Below are 25499 nucleotides of genomic sequence, written 5' to 3' on the forward strand. Positions count from 1 at the left end.
ATGTTTAAGTATTGCAGCTTTAAACTGGACTAGGGTTTGTCATAGGAATGTAGCATTTTTGATCCTTCAGTTACTGCCATATTCCACTGTCCATTAATCCTAACCAGCATGGCATTCTTTTAACAGCACAGAGAATCTGTCTAAACGTGCAGTAAATCCTTTCCTGGAATTAATTACTTAATTGGCCAACTGTTTGCACCCAATACATCCAAAATGGCAAATAAAAAAGTAGAAAGTGTTTTTAAACAACAAGCAAAAAACTATAATTACATTTTAAATTATAATTCAGCTGATATAGTAGCTCATAAATGAAAGCAAATATACATGCCCCAGAATAATGTTGCAGGATCCAACTTGGGTCGGTCACTGGGACTCAAAGTTTAGTCTTCCAAGCTTTTGGACTCTTGCTGGAGCCCATCTTCAGGGAAGTTCGCTCTCACCAGAATGTGTACTTATATTTTATATATTTTACTCTCATGTTCTGGTGAGTGACAAGTACCCTGAAGACAAGTACCCTTCCAGCATAAGTCTAGAAGCTTGGAAGCCGGTGACTAACCCAGGTTGGATTCAGTTTAGTAATTCTTTCCTGAGTTAGAAAAATAAATTGAATTCCATATAAAACAGCTATTTGTTTTGCTATTGCCTTATATGGATTTATTTTGCTATTGCCTTATATGGATTTGCTCACTGCTTGCCTTGTGCATATAGGTTGTATTTGAAAATTGTTGGGCACTTTAACTTTGAAAATCTTGGTTTCATGTCCTTTGCAGATCCTATTTGGAGACTATTGGTTTTGTAGCCTTGACTGAGTAGACAAATGAATCAGTTTCAACCTTGTAATTCCAGATGAAAAGGGAAACTTTTTCTCACAAGTTTTATCTGCAAAGCTAGATAAATGAAAATATTTTATTAAATGACTTACTTTTTTGTAAACTTGTGCCTTTTAATAAAATCTATTAGTCACCAAAGGTGGTATTATATACTAATATAACTCTCTTCCTACATGGTTGCACTATGGTAGCCTTCTGCAAGCTGGCCTCTCCAGGTTGTCTGGGATTACAATTACCCAAATGTCTTAAGCATGCTGACTTCTGAAAGCTTTAGAACATAGAACATAAATCAATATGGTTGGAAGGTACCTTGGAGATCTTCTAGTCTAACCCTCTGCTCAAGCAGGAGACACCATACCATTCTAGAAAAATGACTGTCCTGTCTCTTCTTGAACACCTCCAATGGTGGAACATCCACAAATTCCAGAGATACACCATTTTACAAACTAATTGTTCTCACACTCAGGAAATTTCTCCTTAGTTCTAGTTACTACGAAACTGATCTGTCTCTATTTCCTTTTCCTGGAGGGGTTTTTAATATTAGTACTCTTAGTGCTTTTCACCTAAGGGTTTTTTTGGCCCTATTTATTAGAATTTGAATGATTTGAAGTCTGAAAATTTCTTGGGGATGCCATAAAATATTAAAATACTTGTAATTCTAGTGTTCTTTTATCCTGCCTAGATTGGAATCTTGTCAATCAGTTTTCCAAGACTCCGTCTCTTCAACCAGCTTCATCGGTGAACCTTGCTTCCTATGCTCATAATTATTTCCCCAAAGACTCCAAATAGGCCATGTTATGAGTTCTGTTTTTCCACTGGACAAAAACATTAACCATGGAATAGATGAAGGAAAGAACTCTCATAGATATTGTTAAGAAGAAAATAAGTTGGCCAATTATACCATCATCTCTCCTGTATCTGCATTTCCCTTCTCTCACATGCTTATATGTGTGGGAAAGTGCCAGCAAGATTGAGAATAGGAGTTGTCATAGCAACCATAGCTCTGTGGACCCAATTTTATATCTCTACAATTAAGCTGAAGCATGCAATGGGACACTTTCCCCATCACGAAGATTTTTATTAAAGAATATTAAAGGTAGCAACAATGAAGATATTAACTCTAGAAAGTGCTTAACAACTACTCATCTTAGTAAGCATGAATATCTACCACCATGGGCTGGAAGAGAGAGATTTGGTTCATAGGTGCTCGGGTACATAATGAATGCCTCTCAGCTGCACATGGCTACAAAGCTGACAGGCATCAGTAAGATTGCAGCAGTTGTGTTTTCTTCAAAGAGTGAAATTACTGGAACAATATGAACTCAACCACTTCAAGCCAAATGCATGTTAACTTGATTACAAAATTGTCCCAAAGCCTTTTGCTGACTGAGGGGAAAGATAACAGAAGGTTTTTTTAACTTTGGGGTTAAAGAGGTAGCATCTTCCTCCAACTCATATAGGCAGGTCAGCTTAGAGAAGCAACACAGCTCTGTCCTCTGATGGAGTGAAATGTCCAAAGCCCTGATGAATGACAGGGATGGCTCTGGTTGATCACAAAGACAAAAAACATATAGAGCAACATTGCTTACCAGCACCAAGACAACCACTTCATATTTTTTTTAATGTACCTTTCCAACATAGTTGAAATATCTTTGTTTTGCACTTTGGACTCAGTAATTCAGATGCTGTCCTCTGAGGAAACAGAAAAAGGTTTGCTCCATTACTGATGTGATGACCCCTTAATGAATATTATTGTTCATCACACAGTCAGCCAGATGTTTAGACCAGATTTGGCGTATTTGTCCACCTATCAAGTTCTTCCCAAGGACCTGGGATAGGCAGATATTATTATTAATGTTATTATTTTATTAAATTTAATGTAGTTATCTACTCCAGTGGACTGTGAGTGGGTTACAAAATATAATACTAGATTAAAACAATTTTTAAAAAACATAAACAAAGCAAAACAAGACAGCCCAAAGTAAACATAACCTTTAAAGGAAAGTATGACATGGCCCTCTCCAAAGGCATTCAGTTCAGACCTGGGACCAAAGCCAAGTTTTAAAGAGACATGACAGAAGTCCATAATTCCCATCAGCAAAAGAACAGCACCAGCCTTTTTTTTTTTTTTTTTGCAGCAGATAGAAATCTGTCCTCTTAAAAGTGGATGGCCAGGATTCACTTTGGAGGAGGTTGCCTGAGCTTTAAAATGTGACATAAAACTTTAAGCATTTGCAAAGCTTAAAACACTTGTATGGCCTTTTAAAATCCCCATGCTCCAATGCAATCCTTCCCCCCTATAAATTCTCAAGGACCGAGAGAACCCTATAAAGGTGTGCTATACTTTTTACACATTTTGATAAAAGATAACTATAATATAGACTTAATTGCCCCTTTTCCAGGCTATACTAAAAAGAAAAATAGCTGACATGGTTTCAAGAAAAATTCTAGAATACCTATAAACAAGAGTTATCCTAAAAAAGATTTTGCTATTTTCCAGGCTGTGTATATTTGAATAGGATAGATCACTGTAGGAGGAAAGATCCTCACAGATTTTGATTTCTTTAATCTTCTTGTTAATCTTTTATAACTTGTCTCCAATTGCCTTACACAGCCTTCTTGTGTAAGTAACTGGAAACTGGGATTTTCAATGTCCATTTATGCAGAATGTACCAGATTAGGAAAAGAATAGATATCAAAATACATCATATTACCTCACTTCCAATAGCAAATGCATTTAGCTTATGGATAAAGAGGTGCTTCACTTTCTATTTGAGCTATGCTTTGTGCTAAATCCATTGCCCTATTTATTTCTTACAAAAGATTTGGAGAATAGGCATGCAAAGTATTAAAAATAATTTTAACCCAGCATCACTGTAAGCTGTAATGACAAGGATCTTCGGTAAGGTAGGCATGGAAAGGATAAATGCTCATGACAAAATAAAAGGGCCCAAGGCAAAAATGACAGGAGATCCAGCAATTTGGCTTGCATACAAGCAGAAACAGTGCTGTGCTTATTCAAAATCATTCTATTTGAGCTGTTTGCTAGTTCAGTTTAATGAGCATCAGTTTCACCTTGTCATTCTAAACAGCATGACTTACTCAAAGCTGATTTTGTATAACGGTGTTTAATCATAGCCATGGGTACCAGCTACTGCATCTGAGGAGCAAGAATCATCCCCAATCAAACAGTAGCATGGAAGCTCCCAAGAAGATGAAAGATAGAATGGATGTTAGAGAAGGGCAGAGAAGCTGTGCAAATATAATTAATCCTCAGACTGTATATCTTTTTCTTCCTTAGGTTAATCTATTGCTCATAAACTGGAATCCTATTGCACACTTGATAGATAAATGTGCTTACCTTAATTTTCTTGACTATTCTATTTCTAAGACAAACTGGGATAAAAACCACCCAAATGTTTAACTGTAATAACAAATAAGAGATAACCCACACTGCAATAACAAATAAAATAATAGAAAATTCTATCAAAATGATGTGAATAGATTAACATTTTGAATGAGAGGCCCAACGAAGATTTATTTGCTGACCCAACCCATTAAGTATTAATAATAATCCAAAACACATATGACAAAATTGAGGCTACAATTTTGAGACTACTGTTTCAACTTCTAACGTCCATCTACTAGGAAATAGATCACACTGAATTAAATGGGACCATGTCAGATCATTATACATAAAACTGCACTATCAAACTGCAAGTGAATTATTACTATACAGTTTTCATTCATTCCACTGCTGAAGTGGAGCATCAGGGGTTAAAGAATATCTACCTATCCTGCAACATTTTAACCTTATTCCTGAAAGATTATCATTAATTTTTAACTTTTGAAGGAATGGAATAAGTTTCTTAATCTTATCCAATTTGTCAGGCCCAAACTCAATAATAATATAGTGAAATCCAATCAAATCCACTCCTTTATACGCTTACCCCAAATGGATAAATTGGATCTTGTCAAACTGAAGCTATAAGCTTCTAAGCTACTAAATATATCCGGAGAGATTCTATGTTATGATTACTCTGAACCTCTCTGCCCCTGCCATCCAGTTGGGAAATGTGCAGTCTCTTAATTTAGGATTTTCTATGATGGAATGTACTCCCTCCTCCCTAGGCAGGCTCTGATTGTCAAAACCCCTCTCGACCCTGCTCCAGGTGCACATTCCATCACACTACTTCCTCAAAAATGAGAAGTTTGAGAAATTTGATTCACTGTAAAAGGAAGTCACTGTAAGCTTATAGGCATTCTGTCACATTTGGGTTTGCTTACAGACACCCAGTTTTTATCTAACTGGAGATATACAGTTATATAAATTGGGCAACCACTGTTTCCAGTGTCCACAATTCCACCTTGATTTCTTGTCTTCTCCTCTTCCAGTTTGGCCAGACTCTCATTTTTAATTTAATTTAAGAGATAAGCAGATTACCCTTGTTCTCAGCAGTATAAATGCCAATAGGTGACAGAAAGCAGTTAGATAAAAGGGAATCACACAACACAGGTGAGCTGCCCATGACGTCTATTGGAGATAGACTTCCAGAGGCATTATAGTGGCTTGAACACAGCTCTGCAAAAGCATTGTCTACTGTCAGTCAGTGGACCAGTTCCTGTGCTCCAGACAGCAGGAGAATGGTTTTCCACAAGTTTGAGTGCTGGGAGATGAAGAGATTAGCCATCTTGCTCACAATCAGGGCAGAGATTTTTGACACTAAGTTGCAAACCTCACTTTTTAATCACTTTTGAAAATGTTTTAAAGCTATCAGAGACCTTCAGAATGACACATTTGAAAAGTCATTGGATGAGTTTTATCTTCAATTCTGAAGAAAAGAAAAAATATTTATTTTATATTCTGTTTTTATTATTTTTATAAACAACTCAAGGCAACAAACATATCTAATGCTCCTTCTTCCTCACAACAACAACCTGGGGGATGAATTGGGCTGAGAAAGAGTCACTGGCCCAAGAGTCACTAAGGCCAGACTTCAACTCACAGTCCCGTTTTTTAGCCTAATGTGTTAACCACTAGACCAGCAAAAAGCTAAATAAGATTTTGATCTAAGAAAATTATAAATGCATTAAGGGTTCAGATAAATTTAAAATATTGTTTTTATTAGAAAAGATGGAATTAACTATAAAAATGAATAACTTTTCATGAGCAATGGACTTTTGGTTATCCCGGCAATGTCAACCCATCCCACCTGGTCAGACAGGCAGAAAGGATGTATTGTAGATTCCCTCAGTTAAAGATTTTGACTGCAAGATCTAAGAAGAGATCTATTGTCCCCATCCTGTGGAACATCTTGCCTTCAAAGTAAGGCCTTCTGACTTTCCAGAAAAGCATCAGGATCTGGCTCTGCCAAATGACATGGAAGGAAGTTGTCTAAGAGTGATGTGCAATCCTGAAGTCACTCCCCCACCATCTCTTTAATTTTTTAACCTTTAAGTTTCTAACCACTAATTGTAACTTGGTTTTAATTCTATTTTTAACTCTGTTTTTATTTTAGTTTTACATTGTGTATATTTTTTATTTGTAAGCCACCCAGAATCACTTAGGTGATATGGGCATTGTAGACATTTGATAAATAAATAAATAATACTTGGACTTACAAAATGATACCAAATATTATAACATCAGAAATATTAAAGGAGAACTTTGAATAATGAAACCAGAAGTTAGTAACTATAATATATGCAACACCATCTGAAATGATGATGCTTCTATGGACAGATTATGTCTAAAAGATGTTAATGAAGGGATGACAGACATGGAACAAATTTTATCTGAAAAAAAATAGAGAAAGCACAGAATATGGAACTACAAGTGAGAGGCAAGAGAATAATTTTGAAAAGGACTTTTTATTGGATATACAAAAGAAACTGACTGAAATTGTAAAAATTAAATAGAAAACACAAATAATAAACCAAGAGTATAATTTGGAAAATAAATTCTTATTGGAAGCTTGTTAAAATCTTGAAAAAGTCTGTGCGATGGGATAAAGAATTGAAGAGAAATTAAATCCTACAGCAATTTTGATTGAATTAATGTTTAAGATTGTTAGAAGTAAAAGGAAGGAAAACTCATATAAAGTTGGTTTGATAAAGGTTAAAACAAGATATATTGTTACTTCTGGCAACCTTTTATGGACTTTCTGTTGACTGTTGATATTTTATGGATTTGCTTATAGATAAGGGATTGTAATGGGATGAAGAGATTTCTGTTTGTAACTCTATGGGGGCTGCAGAGTTACTAAATTTGTTTATATTTGTGATGAAGGTTGGAAGTCCCTTTTATATATTTCTTTTCTTTATTATATTCTTTCTTTTTCTACTTGCTTTTTTCTGCACGTTTGATTCTTTTTTCTCAAACTTTAGTTTGTATTAGTTTTTACTACTGTAATCAAGATTCTTACTAGAAATTAAATTTATATTAAAAAGGATTTCTATTAGAGATCACACACTTTCTATTCAATCTGGTTGATGAAGTTCTGTCTGGAAGCATATTTTAAAATAATCCAATAGAAAGTCCATATACGATATTAAGGGAAGTTGTCAGCATTCAGCTGTTTTTGTCTCAGTCTATTTGAAATCCCGAGAAAAGTCACATCATACGCTTAATATATGGTTTGCTTAAACCTGATTTATTGTACGGTTTATATGATACATGAGTATATTCTTCTGCAAACTACAGATTATCTTCACATAGTGGGAACACAGTGTCCTCATCTGGAAGAAAGGAGGAATAAAATTATTCTATTAGACATTTCTTAGTCATTCAAAAGAAATCAATGTTTTTAACAAAAGGACTGTACTAGACAATGTGAGACTATTAAGATCATTTTCAATCACTTTAACCATACTTTCCTTGATCTTCAAATCTGCTTGAAGAAGGTTTGCTTCAAATTCATGCTCAGCCATAACTTATAATTTTTCTCACTGTTGCTTCTGAAGCCACTTAGATGTCAAACAAAGAAAGATTTATGAGTTTTATTTTCCAACTTTGTTGCTAGAGCAGTCAAAACAAAACAGAGAAAAGGATAACCTTTCATTCCTCTGTCCCTCTTGCTTTTGGCAAAACTTCCAAAAGAGAACTAACATATCTCTTTGATAGAGAGAATTGTGTGCAGATAAGACTCACATATCTTGCCAAGAAAAGCAAATATGCTGAGTCACTCATGCATCCGTTTTAGACATTTACTATGTAATGCCTGGAACCAGTCACTTTGAAATTATTCTCCATCTGTCAAATGATAAATTATGCTTCATACAGTACTGTTGCATAGAACAATAGGTTCAAACATCATTCATATACATACACACATGAAAGCACACATACACACTAAGCCTTCTATCTGAGGCTTAGTGTTCACTGAGAATAATAAACTCAAATCATATTTTAAACAGAGAAATACAACTTTATTTGTCAAGAATGGAGGGATGTTCTTTTATATTTCTATAGACATATAGATTTGTCAATGAAATTCAAATCTATATTAAATCTATATTAAAACAGGTTTTTTTTCCAATCTTATCTTCCAGTATGAAAAATGAATTGGACTTTCTTATTGAATCTTCCTTTTTTCCTTTTCAATTTTATAACAAGATTCACACATGAGGTTAACTCATAGTTTGACTAACAATTGTCTTCTGAGTTATAAATCATGATATATTTACTATGGCTAAATTAAAAGGGTACACTAAGCAAAAACCAAACAAACCCACATTATAATTTATCCAGTGTATGAACTGATCTTCTCTGTCGTGTAAATTGTATAATTGTCTGTGTTATACTTCATTTTAACTGTGGTGAACCGCAAACCAGAGAGTGTCAAGCTAATTTTCTTATTAAAATAATAGCTTTATTGATGAATTAATGAAGAGTAACTCTTCCTTATTAACTCATCAATAGAGCTATTATTGTAATAATATGGCTCTATAGCTGTTAAGTACATACTCATCTTTAATGCATAATGATCTAAAATCATATGGCAATTTTTTGATATTACCCCCAAATGTGTCAATTAACAGGATAGGATAAAATCATATGCGTTAATATAAAGCAATTGTTTAAAAAAAAATAAACTTGCTTCTTAATCACTGACAGAAAAACACTTTTTGCTTTGGGCTTCAGACATAGACAGATCATATATTCTAGTACCTTCTCAGATCACATTCTCCTAATCTCAGAGGAAACAGTGGTGGAAATGCCAATCAGCTGACTGCACTGATGATCTCCCATTTTCCTAGTGGATCAGAAAAATCTGTACTCCTCTAAGTCACCAACCACATAAATTGGGTTAGAATTGGGTTTGGTCATAAATAAATCTTACTAATTTTATTTTAGCATGGTTTACTTCTTTTCTTCAGGCAGTTGCACCTTGGTCTTGGTTGAACTTAAAGAAAAACAGAGTTGGAATGTATTAGTACTTGTATGAGAAACCAGCAGAAAATCCCAAGGTGCAGGCTAGATTGGAAATAAAAGGAGGGGGGAAACCAATTACTTCTATGTGGTAGCAAAAAAATGTATGGACATATTACTCAAAGTCAAGCCTGACTTGAAATACTATTTATTTGATCTAAGTTGAAGAGATAGATGTGTTATTCTATCCTGCAGCTAGCTCAAAAATACAATCCTCCAAGATTCATTATTTTGAAATAAGAGAACTATTTTTCACAGCTCAGTAATCTATAAATTGTCTTAGTGGCATGAACTTTTTGGCATCACTTCTGATTTCTGTATAAAGCAGCTCTGCACTGATTAATTTGATGGTGTGGAAGGCATCTCTCTTTTATGTTTGTCCTAAAATTCTGGTGTCTGATCAGGGTTTATTCATCTGTACTAGGATTTTTTAAAGATAAGAGTAAGTTTCAATTGCTGTCAATTTTTTTTAGCTTTGAAGTAGTTTTGCTTTTCCATTTCCAGGCTCTTCCATTATTATATGGAATCAAAATTAAAATAGAAAAGCTAAGATGCCTTAAAGTTTATCATTTAAGACAGAAAATTATCAACAAGAAAATAGAATCCCCTCTGTTCATCTTCTAGGCCTCCGTGTGTCATTCAGCTTCCACTGAAACCCTTCAGCAGAATATCAGCTGGTGTTGCTTTGATACCAAAGTGTTGGTATCAAAGTCTACAAATTAGGATGATTTCTATGGAAATGTGTTGACTAACTCCTCAAGACATAACCATGGTAGTAAGCTGCATGGATTCCTCAGAAGGGAAATAGCCTGGAAATGAAATTCCAAGCTATTTATGATTCTCAGCATAATATAACTCCTATTCATAAATTATCAGCAGAATGATATAAGTACGTAGTTTTGGTTAAATACTGAAGGAAATTAACTGAGTCAAAAGAGAAATCACAGCTTTTAACGGCATGTCCTTATTAGGCTGAGTAGTCAGTTTGATTCCCTTTAGCAGAAAAAACACCAGAGGAGAGAGAGATGTTCTCTGAATTTGTAGGCTGAAATAAAATGCAGAACCATACTGATGTATTGCTTATTTTGCTTTTTGAACTTGAATACTATGGGAGAGGAATTTAGGCTGTTCAGAAAGTAAGCAAACATATAAGAGATCATTACGACAGCTCTTTAGTTCCTCTTTGGGATAAACAAGGAGGAAAGAAGAATAACTTTGTTTTGACACAAAGTCTCCTATTGCTTCTTCCACAAGATCCCACCCTCTTGGCAACTGTCCCTTAACAACAACTGACACTGACTGTCTTCAAGAGAGGAGTGAACTGATTAGCTACAGGAAGAAATGTGAAGTTCACCAGCAGCTGAAAGGGAGAAGAGGAGAGAGAAGGCAACTATATCAGAGACACAAATGCATCACTTTAGTACTGAAAGGCAGAAGAAATCTTAGCAATTTTTTTAAGTGTTAATTTTTTTAAAAGCAAGGGCTTTTGGTTGAGGCTTTTGTGTTATTGTAATTATTTTCTTGTTATTTATATTACTGATTTCAGCCCCTTTGCTCTTCCATTTCTCTCTTGGAAATCTGCACAAGAGGGGGGCAGAGGTCAGGGAGATGGATTGACCGATTTCTATGGGTTGATGTCACAGCAGAGCTCTCAAGTCAAACCTTCTGGATTTGAAGTTACAAAGCAACAACTCTGCAAGGAGGAGAGGAGACTGAGAGCTGTATTTTGGACTGAACTAAGATGAGAGGGTAGGTCTTCTGCACAAGAGCCCCCAATCAAGCATTCTTCCTCCAGAAGACAAAGGGGCAAGTGCTGATTCCTGAAGAACAAATTTTGGGCCATGCGTGTCTCCTGATTCAGCATAGGACAGCCACTGAGGCACAGTTGCCCTTCTCTTTCTGGAGCCTGGCAAAGGAGTGTGGGGTGTGGGTGGATTGGGGTAAAGAAGCAAGAGACTTAGGTAGGAAGCATCTGGCTCTGGCTGCTGCAGCAGCAGCAGCTGCAGCTGCTAATTCAGTCCTCTGAACCAAGGCTGCTGGCTGCACCTGAATCAAAGATTTCCCTTCTCAAAGAAGGAAAAGGTAAGAGATGAGCTTTATATTTTTATTATACCTGGGAACAATAGCTCCCAGCAGTAATGAATGTTTCAAAAGAAAGACATTTAAAGATTTTCTAAGGGGTGTGTGTGTGTGTGTATGAGAGGGAGAGGGAGAAGGAGAGAGGGAGAGAGGGAGAGAGGGAGAGAGGGAGGGAGAGAGAGAGAGAGAGAGAGAGAGAGAGAGAGAGAGAGAGAGAGAGAGAGAGAGAGAGAGAGAGAGAGAGAGAGGGAGAGAGAGAGAGAGAGAGAATTTAGATTTGCAAAATGTTGGGTTTATAATTTAACCATTCAGGAATGACAAAAAAGTGGGAAAGAACAGGGGCTTGCAATTACAATTCCTCCTATAGATGCTGTGCATTTGTTTGCTTTGGATGCTCAAGACAGAGTAATAGTCCTAAGGAAGGACTATTTGGGCTCAATGAGAAAATGTTCAACCTCCATCTGCCACCGGTCTCTTTTCACGCTTTCCGTCTCTCTGCATGTCAGTTTTGGATGGGTCATTTTTATTCTCACTGTGTGTCTTTAGTATCACCATTTTATGGATGCATGCTCTTGAGAAGATAACTGCTTCCACACTACTTTGACTATAGCCATAGAATCGAGATATGATACTAAAACCATTAAGGGTTCAGAACTACTGAAGATTAAAGGCACAATTAAAAAAACTGGAAAATATCTTAGCTAAGGACCCATAGCGAGTCAGTTGCTATTTCCATTATTATAAATTAAATGGAATAAAGAGATGAATAAAGGTTCCACAAAAAAAGGAGAAATGGGCACTCATTTTAGAAAGCAAACCAACTATCTACTGACTCACTGAGTAACTCAACTGAGAATTGTTCTCTTTTTGCATCATCATCTTCGTGTTTCCTAGAAAACTAGCTGAAATATTTGGAAGAAAATACTGGCATTCAACATGTGGGAAAGGTTGTGATCTAATAAACTGCCACTGAAAATAAGAAGCATATTTTAATGGATTAAAAATAGGAGCAGGGGAAAAAACAGAAGTTAAACTTGTAGCAATTAAATATTGAAGCCTTCTTCCTTTATCTCTTCAATGCATCACAAATGCACACCCAGCCCCCCCCAAAACATTACCTGAATCACTTAATTAGAAAAGCAAAAAAACAGAGAAGTGAAAAATGGGAGGATAGGCATGGTGCAAGAAAGACTAAGCTATCCCTCAAGTGTGGCTTCTCATTTTTTTATTGGACTTTTCAGAGGCCACACAAAAAGCATTCAATGTGCTGAAGGATCTGAATTGCTTTTTTAGGCAGGATCTCTTTTGGAATCAGTAACAGAGCAAATGTAATTGGACAGACAAAAATGAGTACAAAGCAATGCTAATAAATCTAAATTGTAGTAAGAAGCTTCCCCCCCCCTTCTGCATGGATCCCTCTATTTTTTATTTAATATTTTACTTATGCTATACCTCATAAGATAGTAAGGAGTACAGTTGGTGCTTAGACACTGAAAGGAATCAGACAATCTCATTTTAATAGCTAAATACCATTACTTTGACTTTGACTTTGACTTTACTGACCTAGGGCAAATCATTCATTATTACATTGTTTCGCAAAACTAAAAATTATATCACAGAGGAATGTTGAAAAGGGATAAGTTGCTTCTATTATTTTTAAGAGCTGCAGGTTAAAAACTGCATGAGGTGGTGCAAAATGTTTAAATTATGAATGTAGCACTTTGCTGTTGAGCTGAAATGTATTTATAGCAATGTGAGGTCCAAACCATGAAGATGAAAGTAATATCAACAGCTGGTTAGGATGTAATCATCAATTCTGCAGAATATACTGTTAATCTGTATATTTTGTATCTAGGAAGAGAACATTTCAAATCAAGAGGATTAGATGAATGTGTTAAGTATTTTAAACAAGGCACAAACAATTGTTATAGTAGGGCTGAAGAGCAAAAAACAGCTTCAAAATGGACTCAGTATTTGGAACAGATGTTATAATCTTAAGATCTGACCCCTGAAACCTACCCTGTGTAAATTTAAACAGGGATAAAATACTGTTCTAGAAAAAAAAAAAAAAACCTGAGTGGGAAGGAAGAAAAATATTGATCCAAATATTTTTATTCAGAAATTTGATCACTCCTATAAATATATAGGATAAAACATTATGCAAGATCATAGTTAGAAGGCAGAAATCCCAAGAGAGACCTATGAATAGATTTACAAATAATATGGAGGTGTTTGCCGTTGGCTGTATTCTTAAAAAAATGGTTTTCTGATAAGCATAGTAATATTTATATTTTTAATTGTACATTTAATACATTTTAGATGCATATATCTAAAAATGTAAGAGCTGGGTTCTATAATTATTGGTTGAGGGTTAGACAGAATTCTGAGAGCTATTGCCTAACCACAAAATTGTTGCTTAAGAACGCTTTATGAATAAGGGTTTGTAAAAGTTTCATGTGGGAACACACTACATGTTGACTAGAAACTAACAGATATGATAGCAAATGATTTTTAAAGAACAGACTATAGCAAAGACAACTATACAAAACAGCCAAAGACTAAATAACAAAGGGTCTAAAATCTCCACCTGGTCTATTAGGATCAGAAAGCTTATGTTTTCTAAATTCTGAAGAATATTGATGTGTTTGTCTAATCAAGCCCATGTTATCATAACTGCTTCTTTCTTTTGAATAAGAAAACAGCTTGGTAAGGGAGAGATTGCCTACAAGTAATTAAGGTGATTAAATGGTTAGTTTTAAAAGCTTTAATTATCTGATGGCCTTGTTTATGAGCAATGAGAGGGCCCTTCTTAAGAAGAAAATTAGGCACACTGGGACTTAATTGGGACTGAGGTTGCAATCAGATGCATATTGATTGAGGAGTAGATCTACTAAAATGGACCTCCTTCCAAATAAACATGTTTTACCAAGTCTATTTGACATTTTCTGGTCTGCACTCTTTAGAGCAGGGGTCCCCAACCTTGACAACTTTAAGACCTGTGGACTTCAACTCCCAGAATTCTGGGAGTTGAAGTCCACAAGTCTTAAAGTTGCCAAGGTTGGGGACCCCTTCTTTAGAGATGTTTTATTGTCTGCATCTAGGTTTTTCTTCCACACCTTCAATCTCATCAAATGTTTCCAGCCAGTTCAAAGGCTGTATCAACACCAGGCTTAGGCAATAAGCCAGTCACCCAAAGGATCAACACTTGATCTAAAAACAGGGGACCCTGCTAGCAAGAAAAAGGTCAAAGGCTGTATAAGTACTGTGATGCTGCAAGTTGATACACCAATCACAAAAGAAACTTCTTAGAATAAATTTCTGTCTGTAATATGAGAATTTTGCATGTGCTCCAAAAAGTGGGAGGACTTGGAAATTTGGAGAAAATTATATGCTTAATCCCTGATTCCTTGTCATACTTATTAAAAGATTTGAGCAAAAGGGTTCGCATTTTTCTTTAAGAGAAACCAGTCAGCAAAGAAGCTTGAATTTCAAGAAAGAAGCTACCTTCAAATTTGAAGAACTGCTATTGGCCACAGCAGGGAGAGCATACTATACTATACTGAAAATAAGTTTATCTACATTGTTAAATAAATATGCAATGAGAAGGAAAAGGCACTGCTACTATTGAAATGCATGCAGGAGGACATGGAAATGCCACCCATAGCAAATGTGATTAACCACCTTTTGTTTTTGTTTTAACCTGAAGTTAGTTTATTCCCAAATTTCTCCTTACAATTATCTACTATAAAATCTGATGTTGCATTGAGGATGCGCAAGCTGTGGTCAGAGAACTGTCTATTGCTCCTCTAAAAGCATCCATCAAAAACTCACAAAGCTTTCTAAAAGTGGCTACAGATTGATAACTTCAATGCAAAAGAAGGAAATGACTAAATGTATAGGATTATTCATAGTAATGGAATTCAATTAATGCATATGTTTCACTAAAATTGCATTAAGTTAAATTTGGATGTTGCCTGATTCTACCATTCCACACTCAGTCCATAAGCCCCAAAAGCTTATGTGGTCTAAAAGGTCACATTCAAAATTAAAAATAATAATTGTATATTTCAGTGCAGTTGAAAAGAATAAATATTAGGAAATATTTGTTTGAATGAACATGCTTCTGACTAAAAGAAAATTTCTTTAATAAACACGGTTCTCCTTGAGACCATATTGAAGAGACCATTTTATTTAATACTTTGAATGGCTTCTCATTGATTTCCTTAATTCATGGCAATAATTGGGTTCTTTGCAATTAAAAGAGTTCAATCAAATCTATTTAGGACTGATGACTATAGGTCGACTTTTGTTTCAAGGGATTTAACTATATGATATTTGCTCTCAGTCAACTAGGATTGATCAGTACAACCCAGATGACATGTCTTCCCATTAGTAAACATGAGTTATGGAAGCTTTCCTACACAAATGTTGAAAGAGGGAGAAAGTAAGCATGCACAAACACTAATATACTTTAGCTTTGTACTCTTCCCATCCATGTCAGATTGTTTCAATTAAGCAGTAGGCAGGTACAAAGATGAGTCAAGAGGTAGGCGGAACTAAGACAAATAGTAAATCAGGATAACTTGCCTATCATTCCTCAGACAAATCCCCAATTGTTAAATGGACAGCTTGGTGCTCACCTAGTAGAAAACTCTGAAGATTCTTGATTCTGTCTTCAATATAGACTAGGATAACATTTTTATAGGATAACTTTTCAATATATTATTTATTTATTTAATCCCACCTTGATTTTTGGTCAGCTGAAGGTGGCATATATATTTGATGCTTCCATCTATTTTCCCTTCAACAATAACTCTCTGAGGGAAATTGGGCTAAGAGGGAGCAAATGACCTGAAGTCACCAAGACAGCCTTTATGGCTAAGAAAGGAATAGAAGTCCCCATTTCTCAGTTTCTAGCTCAGCACTTTAACTGTTCCACCAAACTAGTTTTCATCCGTTATGCCACTGACTGGCTGTTCCTTGGTTGGATGGCATATATACATATCATTGGAATCAATCAGCTTACCACATATGTTCCTATGATCATAGTACATTTCTATTTCCCAATCCCTCACAAAATTGTTTGAAATAGACATGTGTTCTTTTTTACTTCTGTAGACTTCAAAACACTGAGAACTGGCAAATAACCTCTTGAGCTGATCAATACCCCTTCCCCAGTCAACTGTTGATGTATGAAAACTATTATTCAATTGGTGCCTTAGATCAAATTTCTTCTGCTCCTATATAAAAGAAGCAACCTCCCTACAAAGAAAGGAAAGACTCTCTCTATTCTACATCCCATAGTTTTATTTCATGCCGTGTGAATTTGTCAGGTGATATGAAAAAAAAATCTGAGGATTTACGAGGAGGTGACACTATTGCATTTTAAAAACCCATAAAATAAAAGACAGATTAGGGATAGATCATTATGGAGAAGATCTATCTATGTGGTCACTAAGAGTTGACAACAACTTAGTGGCATATAATCATACTAAATTAGTAACATGTCTTTTGGATGCTATGACACCTAAAACTCTGTGGGGAAGGAAGGAAGGAAGCAATGGTTGGACTGAGTCCAGGAAGCAGGAGATACAGTAAATCAAGAGATCCATCAGAAGAAGATCATCCTGCATGTGCATTTTGGGTGCATTACAGTTCCAGATACACCGTAGCTGATGCAAAAAGAAATAAATTTCTAAACATAGTTAAAGTTTGCAGATATCCAGAACTGATTGTGTACTGATGAAGTGACTGTGGAAATGTCCTAAATTAGCTGGCATGACAAGAATTATTTTCAATCCTATCAATAAAAAGACAATAAATGAATAGTTAGCAATCAGACGCCTTTCCATAATATTAAAATACTAGCTGACTGATCATTCAAGCCCACTTCAAAACGAGGGACTGTCTCTTGTCTCATACTGCATTTTAAAATGTTGAAAATGATGCAATTGATTTAAACAAAATTTAATTACCTGAAAGTCTATATAACCCAAGTCAATCCAATTCACAACGCATTGTGAATCTAATGTAGTCTGGAAGCATCTCTGAAATAAGAATTACAAAAGTTGTCCCTCCCTTACATATTCTGATTTTTATATAGCATTAACTGAGGTATTATACTATGCCAAAAATATCTAAGTAACATTCTGAATTTATTCAGGGGTAATAAACAATGCTTAGAGTGCCATCCAATGAATTTTCTTTCCCCCAAGTGACATTTGCTAAGATTTCTTTTTCCTCCCTTAGTGATGATTACTGTTTTACTACTGATACTTAGAAATGGTAGAATATGAGTTTACACATTTGAAAAGTTTGCTTGTATTTTTAAGATGTTAATAAATAAGAGTGGGCAACCAGAATGGGAACATCAACAATGCAAAATTTAAAAGTGCAAAATAAAATCTAAAATAAATGAAGAACAAGATTGTCTTTCATAACATTTTATTTAATTTTCAAATGCACTCACTCACTGCTTTCATATGGTTATCCTCAAGAGGAGGAGACATATGTCTATTATATTTTACTGTACATCAGAAGAAGGGAGGAAGTAACACATCACCTACTTTTTCAGATGTCACAGGCCACTCTGTGAGCAAATATTTGCAAAGTATTGATTGTGGTTGATTAGTATGAAAAAAATGATAGCTTTGGGGGGAAACAGTACTGGTAAACAAAATACCATTATTATTTTGTGACTTCTTACAACTATTCTTCTGCATTTATCTTGTTATTAATGCTATGCATAGAGCCTTTGTCATTTTCAGAGGTCAGCATGCTTGCATCCTGGTTATGTACAGAAGTCAACTGTCTTTTTTATTCTTTATCTCATCTCTAATTCTATGTTCTAAAACTGTGAAAGTAGACAAAGGGCATTTCCAAACAAGGCCTTGATTTGCATTGGAAGAATTTGTACGAATTTGTACAACTCTTTTTTTTTTTTTTGCAATGGGAAGTGACCAGCAATGCCATCAATTGGCTCAATTCTCTTCTGAAATGGACTGAAACTTTGTATATTAATGGCCAACAAAATGTTAAATGTACCTGAATCACAGCAACTTCATGCAAGTAATGATGAAAAATCTATTGTCTTCCAAAGCCTGTTCAATAAAATGTTTTGTGGAATACTAGAAGGAATGGAATTTGGTTGTCATATATGTCAATATTATTATTTCTGTTGGTGTTACGTAGATTTTATAGATCTGATTCCAAGTTAGAAAGAGAAGTCAAGTTCACAATTCAAATATGAAATTGGTGTGATGGAAATTATAAAAACATTTTTAGATGTTTTGATTATCCAAAATGCAAGGTTAAACTTACTTATTCTATAAATTAAAGTTAAGTAGCAATATTATGGATAGAACGCTCTTAGGATATATTTAATTACTATAAGTCACAGTCAAGCTACAGCTAGTCCACCATTAACTAGTAGTGCTGTATGCACTAGTGTTACTCCATATGCCTGCCTTTCACACACAATATATCTTCTCCAGGATTTTTACCTAAAAGATGAGAATCTTTTTTGTCAAAATAAAGTATCCAAAGATATTATCTGCAAAAAGATAATATTTTATTTCACCATCACTGAAAAGCATTATTATGATGATCGTGGTTGGTCACACAGCCAACAGAGCTTGTCTGTTTAAATTCTAATCCCCAAAGTACTTGAGTTTGTTCATTTTCTTTTACTTTGTCTATTTTGTGGTCCCACTAGTTTTTACTTGTAGGTAAATGGTATTTCTTGCAGATATTCCAATGCAGCATTGTTGTTATATTGTCATGCCATTGTTTATAGTTAATTTTTGTTCCACTGTGTTATTCTGATGGCACTGTTATTTTTACTATCATTGGTAATAATTGTTCCTTTTTTTTACATCTTTTCAGATCTGAGCAATGATGAAGACTATGTCCAGTGGGAACTGTACCTTAAATGTGCCAGCCAAGAATTCCTACCGGATGGTTGTATTGGGAGCCTCCAGGGTGGGCAAGAGTTCCATTGTTTCTCGGTTTCTCAATGGCCGCTTTGATGACCAATACACACCCACCATTGAAGATTTCCATCGCAAAGTTTACAATATTCGAGGTGACATGTATCAACTGGACATTTTGGATACATCTGGGAATCATCCATTCCCTGCCATGAGGAGGCTCTCCATTCTCACAGGTTAGAAACATACATGTGAGGCTTAACAGTGGCAAGTTAAGTTTGCCATAGTCAGAGCTGATCACTTTTTGGGAGAAGAAGCAGGCTGAGGATGCTTTAGAAAATTGCCCCATGTTAACTCTAAATCCTGTCTTTAAGAGGCAACCACCAATTTCCCAAAGACTAAGTCAGATGCTTTTGGACAACAAGACTTTGGTTTTCTTGGACAAACAAACTCTTGTGGCATGGCAAGCTGCTCTGAAAACTCAAACATATTTCAAGAGCAGCATGTGAGATAACATGAATGTCTATTGTTCAAAGAGGACAAAATCATCTTTGGCTGTATGGACTTTTTTCATTGACAGCCATTGATTCTTTGATATTTATATAGAAATAGTCATCAACTCATGACTATAGTTGAGCCCAAAATTTGCATTGCTCAGCCAGACAGTTGTTAAGTGACATTTAATAACCTTCTTTTGCCACAGCTGTTAAGTGAATCACTGCAGTTGTTAAGTTAGTAACATGGTTGTTAAGTGAATCTGGCTTTCTCATTGACTTTGCTTGTCAGAAATTTGCAAAAGGTGATCACATGACCCTGGGACACTGCAGCCATCATAAATGCATGCCAAATGTTAAAATTTTGATCATGTGACCATGGGAATGATGCAATAGTAATGTATGAAAAACAATCATAAGTCACTTTTTCAGTTCCATTATAATTTTGGATAGTCTCTAAACAAATGATAAAAACTGTGTGTTAGGATTGGCTGAAAATAGACATACATAATCAATTGAAACCAGCTGACCCAACCTTTCATTTTATATAAGTGGATCACACATCAACTATTTCCTTTTTCAGGCTTATCTGCATTAATTATTACATGAAGCATTGTGACTGGACAATACTATGCATCATCGTTTTTTTACAGAACATATAAAACAGCTACCACAGTCAGATAGTTTGCTATTAGAATTTAGGAAATTTAAATGTCAAGCAATAGCAAGAAAGCAATATAGAGACTGATATATGGAAGATTGAAAAAGGTAAAAATGGAACTTATGGAAAACATTGGAAGATTGGGCAAGAAATGTTTTAGATACTGAAAGAATTAAACTTCACAGGTTGTTTAGCATTTAGTTCTTAGAGCTAGAGAAGGCAGAAGAAAAATATTAACAATAGTGTCAATTCAATTTTCCACTGAAGAGGATGCCACTACAGAAAAAAATGTTAAAATTCCCCTTGATGACATAGAAGCTTTGCAACTTGAATTCATTGCACTGCATCTATACGTTAATTGGTCCCTTACTTCTGTGAATTATTAAATAATATTAATTTTATTCAAATATCCTCAATGTTTTTGTTTTATTGCTACTGTTCCCCACCCTAATTCTCCCCACTTATGCTAGGCATTAGTTCTCACCTTCCTAGGTAGTATGGCTTTTGATTAGAAAAGTATTAGGTATTATGGGCATTGAACTTTGACAAATAGAACGCACTAGACTGCAAATTCTGCCATAAAATCTATAGAATTTATAGCAGTTTTGCTCTCTGCTGTTTTTAAACACATATTTCTGTATGATGAAGTTGTAATCTATTGCATTTATTCTTTCCTGTTGAAATACTGCAGGTGATGTTTTCATCCTTGTATTCAGTTTGGACAACAGAGAATCCTTTGATGAGGTCAAGAGGCTCCAGAAGCAGATCCTTGAAGTCAAATCTTGTCTGAAAAACAAAACCAAGGAAACGGGGGATCTGCCCATGGTGATCTGTGGTAACAAGAATGATCATGGTGAACTCTATCGCCAAGTGAGTTCTGATGAAGCTGAGAAGCTTGTCTCTAGCGATGAGAACTGTGCTTACTTTGAAGTCTCAGCAAAGAAAAACACCAATGTGAATGAGATGTTCTATGTTCTTTTCAGCATGGCCAAACTACCCTATGAAATGAGCCCAGCTCTTCATAGGAAGATCTCTGTGCAGTACGGTGATACTTTCCACCAAAAGTCCTTCAGGATGCATAGGGTCAAAGAGACAGATGCCTATGGCATGATTTCCCCCTTTGCTCGTCGACCCAGTGTCAACAGTGATTTGAAATATATAAAATCCAAAGTCCTCAGAGAAGGGCAAGCAAGGGAGAGAGAAAAATGCACAATCCAGTAAAAGAAGCTCCATTGAGGAGTCCATAGCATATGTGCAGTGCCTTAAAGAAAGTGGCTGAACAAAGACAGTCTGAAAATATTTACTGAGTCATGGATGACAACTACAGTCATCAAAATACTTTGGCTAGAGCATTGTACCATTTCTGTAAAGATATAAATAAATTAAAACACAGCACTGTAAATACTTGAAGCTGCTATGGTAGATAACTGCCATACACAGCCCTTATTATTTGGTCTTTGGGGTTTTGTATTTTTTTAACAGAAAAAAACCTTTTTAGTTTTCTCTTTTTGTTTTCCTTTGTTTCAAGAAACTTTAAAGAACAAAGAAATCTGAACTTCAATTTTATACCAAAACAGTTAAAAGACAGGCCTGATTTATACAAGTTTCTTGAGTAGCCATCATGCAGGAGACAATCTGATAACAAGATGAAAATTGGCTGTTGTTTTTCTCCAATTCCTCATCTGAAGAAAATTCAAACCTTTTGAGGAAAATATACTTCTTTGTGCCAATGATAATTCTTCATCGTGTCAATACAAATACTACATTTCTTTACTGTTTCAATTTTTCTCTGTTTTTTGCAAATGACAAAGTGTTTGTTTTAATTAATATGTGAATTAATTGGCAAGTATGATCTAGAAATACCAGCTGATTTTCAATTACATGATATGTAAATAATTGAAATTTCTGTACTGTAAGAACCAGCACACCTGTTTCATGTGATTTTCTGTTCCTAAAAATCCATATATTTGGAAAGTTTTATTGTACACTCATCCAAATCCCATTCATTTTTATTCCACAATAATAATCCTGCTTTCTACTATACTGGTAATAATGACATTGGATGTGCAATGCCAGGTGTTATGCTCTATCCTCCAACTTTCTCACATAAAAGTTGTAAACCTGTGGAGATTAATCTGAGGGTAAGCCGAATTGAATTTAGTAGAATTTTATATAAGTACACATGAGATTGTAGTATAAGACTCTAGGCCAGTGTAGACTGAAAATGGGACTAAAATCTTAAGCATTCTTAGCTGAATAAAGCTTGCACTTTGTAGATCACATGCTTAAGATTGAGCATGTTATTATTACACAATGATATTTATTTCTCACTAAAAATATCTGGCCAGCAGCTACATTTTTCCCATGTTCAAATGGCTGAGAAGTTTCTGGTGCAGCTATTTATTTGCAAAATGAAGGTTCAGAGTTTAAATTTAACACAACTGTCTTCCGTGTCCATTGTCCATGTGCCACAGTACTGAGTGTACCATAATATAGAGTGAGCAAGAGCTTATATACCTTTATAATAAAAAAAAAAATCCTTCACCTTTGCTTGGAATTAGTCTAAAACATCTGGAGGGAAACAAGTTGAAGATATTTGATGTAGCCAGGGCTTTTTTTCTCATAGAGCGCTCAGAACGGAGTTCCGGCACCTTTTTTGGATGGAACCTTGTAGGGTAGGCAAGGCGGGTTGTATAATGTGTCTGAGTTCCCGCACCTTTTTTTTTTTTTTTTAGAAAAAAAGCACTAGATGTAGCTATCTCCGATTTTCTTTTTTTAAAAAAAAACCAACCTTAATATTGGTGGATTTCTTCCAGACAAATCTATTTACCAGAATGCTTGTGGAGAAAAAGAGCAATGCCAGAATCAGCTTGGTTTGTTACTAAAAACCTACTTGATTATCTTATCTGACTCTTGAATAATCCTTAGTATCTATAGTATCAATGTGAATAGGAATTAGATTTTGTTCTGAGCCAGCTGCCTAAATGTCTTTCCTCTTTTCCTGAGTTCTTTTTCTCTCTCTCTTTTGTCAGATATGATAATTCTCGGCTTATATATGGTCATATATCAGAACAAAACTGAATTTTGCATATCTCAGAATTATTAAGAAGGTTTGAACCCATTTGTCTTGAATAGGGAGATATTGTAGGAAATAATGGGGGCACAATTGTGCTAGCCCAGATCCCTCCTGCCCCATCAGTCTCAATTATATGATGCCTTCCTTCCTTCCTTTCTTCCTTTCTTCCTTCCTTCCTTCCTTCCTTCCTTCCTTCCTTCCTTCCTTCCTTCCTTCCCATATACTAATAGACATTTTTAGAAAAATTACCTCAGACATGAATGTGTACTGTAATGTATGTGGTTGTGTATACACACACGTGCCTAGCAGGAAGAAGAGACACTTCAGTCTCAGTAGTGTTAACCTACTGTCCACAATGTAGATTTCTAAAATGCTGTACCAGTCCTTGATTATATCACACCTCTGTGTAATATTATACCTCATACACTGTATATATGTGAATAGTACTGTGTGCTTTAGTTGGCATTGCAAACTTTATTCGCATGAACAAAAGTTCACTCTGACATCTAATAATTAAGTAATTAATGTTGTGGGACAAAATGGTCTCCCATCTACTTGTTTGTTATATAAGATTCAATATTGTTAATTTCCTAGTACTATTTCAGCCATTTATGTCATTTTGAAAAGATTCTGCATTTGTATAGATGTTTCTCTCTCTCTTTTTCTTTCGATAAATGTGATTTATTTATTAACTGTGTCTGGACTGGTTTATTTTTATAAAAATGTGATCGGGTAGCTGATTTGCTCTGGATGGCAAGCTGTTTAATAGCAAATTATTATGCATAGAATCACATAATTTATAGATGTCTATAAGAGGGCAAGTGACAGCTCACATACTTGCATAAAAATTGTGATGCAAAACTGTGTGATTCTGTGCCATCCTACGTATCATTGCAATATATTATGGGTGCTACTGACACCATTGCTCTAATATAGATTCATAGGAATATTCCATTTGAAAGATAACTATTCAAATTAATGGATGGATTTTCAACAACAGAAAAACAATTTTCCTCACTATAGACATTATAAGGTTTGTTATCAAAGGGAAACCCACAGCCATATAAATGTAATAATTAATTTAAATAAATAGTAAAATAATAGTATTTTACCACCATAGGAGTTAATGCTGGCCAAAGGCATTGGGAGTTTCCATCAAAGCAAACAAGGTCAGTCCTGACTGAAAGATAATTTTGGAAATAGAAAGAAATTTTGCTTCTGGAGAACTAGAGAAATTTGTCTGAGGCAACCCGAAATCTGAGACAATATGACAATAGATACCTTGCCCTGGTTTCTGTAGCAACCAACATTTCCTAAGCTAATTCCACAAAATGATGACTACATCACCAGTCATGCTTTCAGGAGAAGAAAAGCAGGAATATTGGAATCTGCTCCATGTCTTTTATCTACTGCCAAATAGAATGACTTCAGACAGCTCACATTAATGGAAGAACAGAAAGGATAATGTTTATTTCTTTTCTCTTCCTTGCTGCTATTATGTCATAATCACCTGAAGCTATTCTGACAATTATTGTTACAATTCCTAATTAACATGATCCATCAACTGCAATTATATTAGCAAGTATTACATGAAACAGAATCTACAGAGCCTAAGAGGCCACAAAACGAATGAAATTGGGGCTAGGGGAGATGCACTCCCCACCTTTTATTTTATGGTATTAAATATTGCTTGGTCCAGGTAATGGCCATATCCACTTATATGGGGAATGTGTCAGTCCAGGAGCAAAAGGATTTGAGTTCACAAATTCACAGTCAGCAATGAGTGTCTTTTGTCTCACTCAACATTAAAGTATTTGAGAGATGTATAACCTTGTGTAATGAGCTGAGATCCCCAGAAGAAGGGTGAGATTAAAAAAGAAATGTCTTGCAGATAGAAAATAAAGATCCTTTATTTGAGTCACACTGTCTGTGGTTTCCTATTTCTCATTTGTTCATTTGTGCTTGCTTACTGCACATTTGTTTGAGAATTTTTCTGAGAA

At 35.2% G+C, this 25499-nt stretch overlaps 1 protein-coding gene across 1 annotated transcript; it reads left to right on the top strand.

Annotated features, from left to right (window-relative positions):
* Window positions 1–10585: 10585 nt before the first annotated feature.
* On the top strand, window positions 10586–22960 carry RASD2 (RASD family member 2). Its single transcript, XM_039353072.1, has 3 exons — window positions 10586–11343; window positions 19225–19504; window positions 21115–22960. The coding sequence occupies exons 2-3, from the start codon at window positions 19234–19236 to the stop codon at window positions 21642–21644; spliced, it is 801 nt and encodes a 266-aa protein (XP_039209006.1). The 5' UTR covers window positions 10586–11343; window positions 19225–19233; the 3' UTR covers window positions 21645–22960.
* The last annotated feature ends 2539 nt before the right edge of the window (window positions 22961–25499 follow it).

The sequence above is a fragment of the Crotalus tigris genome, unplaced genomic scaffold, assembly GCF_016545835.1.
Source record: "Crotalus tigris isolate CLP2741 ecotype Arizona unplaced genomic scaffold, ASM1654583v1 scf7180000018491.14276545383:2951260, whole genome shotgun sequence".
NCBI classification, from domain to species: domain Eukaryota; kingdom Metazoa; phylum Chordata; class Lepidosauria; order Squamata; family Viperidae; genus Crotalus; species Crotalus tigris.